Source organism: Callospermophilus lateralis, chromosome 15 (assembly GCF_048772815.1).
Source record: "Callospermophilus lateralis isolate mCalLat2 chromosome 15, mCalLat2.hap1, whole genome shotgun sequence".
Classification (NCBI taxonomy): domain Eukaryota; kingdom Metazoa; phylum Chordata; class Mammalia; order Rodentia; family Sciuridae; genus Callospermophilus; species Callospermophilus lateralis.
In genome coordinates, this window is record NC_135319.1 from 68020154 (window position 1) to 68026844 (window position 6691).

General features: G+C 59.8%; 1 protein-coding gene across 1 annotated transcript; it reads right to left on the reverse strand.

Moving 5' to 3' along the window:
- Positions 1-1789: 1789 nt before the first annotated feature.
- On the reverse strand, positions 1790-5941 carry Lbx1 (ladybird homeobox 1). The gene is made up of 3 exons (XM_077105398.1): positions 5755-5941; positions 4071-4787; positions 1790-3368 (listed from the first exon to the last, which is right to left on the reverse strand). Exons 2-3 carry the CDS (start codon positions 4393-4395, stop codon positions 2848-2850), a joined length of 846 nt encoding a protein of 281 aa, XP_076961513.1. The 5' UTR covers positions 4396-4787; positions 5755-5941; the 3' UTR covers positions 1790-2847.
- Positions 5942-6691: the final 750 nt, after the last annotated feature.

A 6691-nucleotide genomic window follows, 5' to 3' on the forward strand; every position in this document is an offset into this window, starting at 1 on the left:
GAGGGGGAGGCCGGAGAAGCAAACAAATAACCCGCTTTAACTAGACGGGCGGATAAATGGCCCCGTTTCTCCTCAGCCCCGATGCGCCTGCTTAGCTGCGCGCCCCGCGGGCGCCGCAGCTCGGGTGGGCTCAGCCCCGGGGCCGCCGCCCCCAGACCGAAGGGACCCAGCAGGGCCCAGCCCAGGGCCGCGAAGAAGGGAGCGGCCGGAGGTGCCAGGGCCGCTTCATTGGGATTCATGGGCGTGTTGGGCGGGCGGCCCGGGGCTCCGGGCGCGGGGCGGGGGCTGGGCGAGGGGGGGTGCGCACGGCGGGCGCAGATGCCCGGGTGACCGCCGCGCCGCGGTCCCTGCGCCGCCTTTGTGCCGGGGAGGCGCGCGCGGGGACCTAATCCATCAAATTGTCTACAAATTGTGAAGAAAATTCAAAAACCATATGGTCGCCAGCGCCGGCGCGCTCTGGGCTGCGGAGGGCCGCGGCCGTGCCCGCACCGGGAGCCGCGGGGGGCTGGGCCCGGCTATTGTCGCCTGTCAGCGGCCGCCCGGGCCCATTCGTCCCGGCCTTCATGGTCCGCGCTCCGAATTACAGACCCATCCATCCTGAGAGAGGCGATTTATGTCGCCCGGGAGGAACCGACCGAACGCCAGCGCGACTGCCAGGCCGCCTCCTTCTCTGGTCCCTCTCCTCTCTTCTCTCCCCTCTACCTACACTATCTTTTTCTCCCTATCTCTGTCTCCGTTTCTCTTTCTAGGTCTGTAAATTTTCTTCTTTTCCACTCTCCTCCCTTTCCTTGGCTGTCCACTTTCTCGCTCTGCTTCTGGGGTGTCTTTCTCTGCTCCTTTCTTTCTTTCTTTTCCCCTTCTTCTTTTCTTTCTTTCCCCCCCGTTTCTGGCTGTCTCTTAGTTTTCCTCCTGGACACGCACGTTCCTGACTCAGGCGGGGGGTGGGGGGCATCGTCTGCCCGAGACCAGATGCGAATTTCTCACATCAATTTTGAGGAGAAAGAGAGCCGAGCGGCCCGGGGCGGGACCCGACTTTAGTGACAGCGGCCACTCGCCAGCCCAGAGACAACAAAAGCCAAGAGAGAAATCCTCTCAATCCGGGAAAGTGAAAGCGAAGTCTCAACCACTGTTAAGTCACCACAAACCTCAAAGAGTCCCTGCAAGATTCATGACTCTGCTCCCAACCAAGTTCTGGGCCCAGAATTTATGGACGTTACCAGAAATTTACCTTAGCTCCCACTTCGGGCTCACATCCCCGAGGGCCCTTGTGTGCAATTCAGCCCGCCCTTGTTGCTTTCAGCCTCATTCTTTTTTATTCCTACTCTCCAAGGATAAGGCCTGGGGAGGGAGCAAAAGTTGAGAGCCCCCAGGCTCCACCTTGATGTCACACTGAATGACACCTTCTAAAGCACTTTGGACTTAGCCCAGGTAGAATATGGGAGGAGGGGGCAAAACAAGTCTCTCTTCTCATCTTTGGCCCAACACAATTAGTTCTGTGCCGTGACGCCTCCCACTTTCACTCGCGTTTTTCCCCAGTATCACATGTCTTGCTTTTTACCCCGACCTTTCGAAGCCCGCTTCTCCCCTCCCCCCATTTAGTAGTTAATGCGTGTTTATGGACAAGAAACACCTCCTCCCAATGCTTCCTTCTAACCCCGCGATCTCCTGCTTGCCCAGAAACTCCCCAAAATCTCCATGGCTGGGGTGGCCAGTGAGGAGCAACGTCTAGAAGTTTAGCCTGCCGTGCTTCCCCGGGCGGGCCCACTCACTCAGACACGCTCACCGTCGGTTCTAGTAAAATGGCAAAGACTTTATTTATCGGAGAAAGAGGCCTTGGGAACAGTCCGCAGAGGAGAGGGCAGGGCAGGAGCAGGGGAGGAGCACGCCCGACCCACGCTCAATGAGCCATCCTTGTCTGGCCAAGTGGAGGTGGGAGCAGGGTGTTGGAGATGGCAAGACAGACCCAGAGCTGCAGAGGAAGTGGGGGTGAGGGCTTGGATCGGCCTCCTCTCTGTCTCTGTCACATGCAAAAAAATTCTAAAAAGAGTAAAAAATAATTCTAGGGCTTTGGGTTCTGTTTTCGATGGTTGGTTATTGGTTGGATGTCCCCCTATTTTGTCCCTAAGAGCTGGACTCCAGCAATCTGTCCCAGAAAAATGCGAGAGGGAAAGAGGAATCTCAAAAATAGCATAAGTGGGTATTGGGAGGCAGAAATGGCATCGAAAACAGACTTCTCTCGCGGGGGTCGGGGGAGGTAAAATCGATTTAGAAACTTGCAAGTCAGGACCCGGCTGCCTCCCTTACCCCTTCCCACGCGGGGGGAAAAAAAAGGCAGAAGGAAATAAAAGAAGTCAACTGCAAACGGCCGAGGGAGGCGAGAGGGAGCTGGCTGGTGCATTCGCCACATGCAGAGAAAAATCAAAACAGCCTGAGCTACCCCCTTCTCTAGACCGCGGGTTAGTGTTCTGGATTCTGCCTCGCCCTCAGCCAACCCGGCAGCCCGAGAGTTTTGAAAAACATCGAGATCTCTGAGATTTAAAAAAATAAAAGAAACGAAAAGATCAGGCTGCGGTGGGAAGAACCTGCTATATAGGTTTAAATATTTATACAGAAGCCATACAGAATTGCACGGCGAGGGCTCCCGGAGCAGCGGAAGCCGTGTATAGCAGCCCGCCCGGCGGCCAGCCCGGGTTTATTGCTTCGAGAGGGAAGAGGCGGCTGCTGGGAGCCGAGTCCGGGCCCTGGGACAAGGGAGGAGGCGGGAGTTGCAGAGGAGGTCCCAGCTCCCCTCGGCGGTCCGGTCCGGGAGGCGGCGGGTGTGCGGGCGCTTGGGGCACAAGGCGCCGCTCAATCGTCCACGTCGATCTCTTCGTCTTCCTCATCCTCCGAGCAGTCCTGGCTGCTGGTCCTCTGGTCCGTGAGCGGAGAGGCGGGCGAGAGCTGCAAGGGCCCGGCGCCCGGGGCCTGCGGGGCGCCTGGGGGGAGTGCAGGAGAACCCGGCCTCGACTTGGCCCTGCCACAGCCACCGCCACCGCCGCCTGCGGCCTCCGAGTTCTGCTCGAGTTCTGCCAGCGCCACGATGTCCATCTGCCCGCTGGGGCCCAGTTTCTTGGCGGACTCCACGTCGGCCTTCATCTCCTCCAGATCCCGCTTGAGCTTGGCACGCCGATTCTGGAACCAGGTGATGACCTGTGCGTTGGTGAGGCCCAACTGCTGCGCGATTTGGTCGCGATCTGCTGGGGACAGGTACTTCTGGTATAGGAAACGCTTTTCCAACTCGTAAATCTGGTGATTGGTGAAGGCTGTGCGGGACTTTCGCCGCTTCTTGGGGGTCTGCCGCTGCCCAAAGATGGTCATCCCATCACGACCTGGAAAGAAATGACAGTATAGGCTCCCATCGGGAGAGTGGAGAACCCACCCTAGCTCTCACCCTTTAACTCCCCACACCACACAGGCCCATTAGGGCCTGCAGTCTATCCTCATTTCCCTTCCCCTATTTGACTCAGCTTCTCACACCAGAGCAAGCCTGAATTGTCACAAACCTCCTGTCTCTGGTCTCCTTGAAATCGCTAAGGAAATTTGTTTTGGTTTCTGTCTGCCACCTAAGACTCGTTCAAAGTCTCTGCAAGCCAGAGGAACCCAGAAAGGGACTCTGGGATCATAGTGTCAACATGGTGTTGGTTCCCCTACTGCTTCCCAACCGCCGCCTGATACTATCCTACCCAGAAAATCGCAGCAAAAGGTTTTTTTGATTCCCCACCCAGAAGCGTGTAGGGCTAGGAGCGCCAGGCCACTGGGAATCTGGGAACCAGAGGGAGCTGAGCAGAGCATGCAGACTGGGGAGAGAGCTTGGGTTCCCACCACACTACTCAGATCACCCGGACTCTGGCCTACCCAGAGGTCTACAGGAAATAGGGATTGGGTTCTGTCCCACCTATCACCTCTCCCAGCGGCAGCGGCTCGGGCTGGAGGGCCCTGGCGACCGGCGCGGGAAGAAGTGGGCAGAGGCATAGGGCACAAAACAGAAGCGTGAGGCATTGGGTAAAGGGAAACCTAGCGGAGGCTCTTACCTTCCGCTGCCTGCAGGACGCTGACCTCGAGCCCCTTAAACGTCTTGCTTGCGAGCTCCTCCAGCGCGCACAGCGGCGAGGTCTGCGAGAGTAGCGCGCGGCCCGCCAGGGGCAAGCCGCCCGGCGCGTGCTTGTCCGCGGCGGCCAGCAGGTGCGCCGCCCCGCACAGCGAGTAACTTCTCCGCACAGACGGCTTATTGAGGATGTCCTCGATACTGAACGGCGTCAGCGGCTTGTTGGAGTTGGCGGGCGGTGGCAGGTGGTCTAGCGGGCTGCGCCGCCGCTCCTCCCCTGGCACCGCCTTGCCGTCCTCCTTGGAAGTCATCTCGGCCTCGTTTGGGGGCCCCGCCGGGGCGGCTCCGGCCGCGGGGACCCAGCCCGCGGGCAGCTCGGGCGCCGGGCAGTGCGAGCAGACGGCGGCAAGAAGGCCGCGCCAGGCAGGGCGCGACCGGGCACCGGACTGATTAGCGCGGTGGCTGAGGCAGGCTTAGACGCGCGGGGCCCACGAAGTAGAGCGCTGACGCGGGCGCCGCCGCAGCCGCCGCTGCTGCCCGGGCTTCCAGCAATCCGGGGCCGGAGCCGGGGCGCGCAGCGCGGGGCTCCAGTTTCGCCAGCCCCGGTGCTATTTAAAGGTATCAGGTGGCTCCGCGGCGGCTCCTGGCCCCGGGTCCTGGCGGCGGCAGTTGGAAAAGCCGAGGCAAGGGCGCCGATCCCGGACTGCGAGGGGAGGCGGAAAGACGGGGCAATTGACTATTGCTAACAAGTTAGCCTTGATCGAGGAGTAATCAATTATCTGCAGCTTCACGGCACTTCTCTTTCTCTTTGCATTCTCCCAGTCTTTCTCCTCTCTTCTTTCTCTCTGTTCTCTCTCCCTGTCCTCTCTCCCTCCCTCCCTCCCTCTCTTCTCTCCTCTCTGCTCCCCCCGTCTCTCTCCTTCTCTACCTCTCCCTCGCCCTCTCTTTCACTCTCTCTCTCTCTGTCCAATGCAGGCGGCTCTAAGTTGGGAAGCTCATTAATTAGCGGGCCGGGGGTAGGAGGAGCCGGCTGGAATTAGCCTGCCTAATGCGCCTGTCAGTCCGGGCGCTGCGCCGCGCTCGGCCCGAGCTGTTTGTAAATTACATTAGCGGCGCCTTTATTGCACCCGAACCTCGGGCGACTGAAAAGCCACCGCCCCCACCCCAAACTGAGAGCCGAGCTCCGGGCGCACCCGCCTCCCGCAGGCCTGGTTGCGGTGGCAGCGCCAGCCCGGAGGTCTCAGGCTCTCCAACCCGGGATTTCGAGTCCGAGAAGGGTGGCGGGAGCCCCAACAAGGGAGGGACGCGGCCGCGGCGCGGGTCAGGTAAGAACAGGAGTCCGGGTGGGCCCAGTTCCGCCCACTGTGGACTTTGCCAAGCCGAAATAAAGAACCTAGAGCCCCATTCCCGGATCCTTGTCCCTCACCCCCAGCTTTGGGCCATGTGCTTGGAGAAAGGGAACCTGAAGCCCTCCTGGACTGGCGCGCAGGAGGTCAGAGCCAGCTTCACAGCCCTGGGTGGGCAACGCGGGACAGGGGTGGAGATTCCAGCTGTTGGGGGAGGGGGGCCAGTCAGAGGGCTCAGCCTTCCCCATGCCAGGAGGCGGAGGGAGGAGTTGTTGGTGCTGTGAGCGCCTCTACCCCGGCCTGAGACCGAAGCGGCCACCCTACCTCCTCCGGCAATCTTGCACACTCTTTGCCTGGTCTGCGACTGGCTCTCCGGCCGGCTAGGGTACGACTCTTTTGATGATAGGCGTCTGATGGGCAAACGGGCCGAGTGCCGGAGCTACTGGGGCGGGCTTGGGGCTTCTCCGCTGCTCTGCCCGGGCCCGGGCCGGGGCCCCATTGCGGGCCCCGCCCAGCCCAGCGCCGGGCTTGTGTGTACAGCCCGGCCGACTCCAGCTGTTCCGGATGCTGGGCGGGGGCCGTAGGGGGCCGGGCTAGGGCTGGGGTTGGGCTCTCAGAAACTCGCAGGGAGGCTGGGGTTCCAGTTAGGCTGACCGCTGGGGAGCCCTATGGCCTGGAATCTGTGAATATTAGATGGGCATTTTGTGTGCATCATTACTTGAAGGTGTTTATGTTTTTGAATATGCGTATTTGTGTGTGGTTCTCCATGTGTATATTTGTGTAAACCTATGTGAACCAGTGGGCATGTTAGTGGGTTTGAACCTCAGCTATGAGTTTCATTTCCCTGAGGCACAACAACGGGGCTGTGCCCTCAGGCCCTCTTCTCTCTTGCTACCCCATCTGGTTTGTGTCTGCCCCTAATTTTCCATTTCTGCCTTTGGAGAAAGGGGAGGAAGAGGGAGTTGGAGCCAAGGGAAGTTCTCCCTGCTCACACACAGAGGCACAGACTCTACCGGCTTTGTTTGTAATGCGGGTACTGTGGTTGAACAGCTTAAGCTTGAACCAGAGGAGGGACCAGAGAGGCCAGTTTGAGGGCTCAAGGCCTAGGGCAGAGGTTGTTGGAATAAGAAGAATGGAACTTCTTTCCCCTCATACCTGCCCTGGAGAGGGAGTGGACTGAGCTGGGCTATGGAACAGAGAGCAGATTCTCTCTCTGCCTCCAGTGGAGAAGCCGCTGAACACCAGAGATTGGTTTATCTCA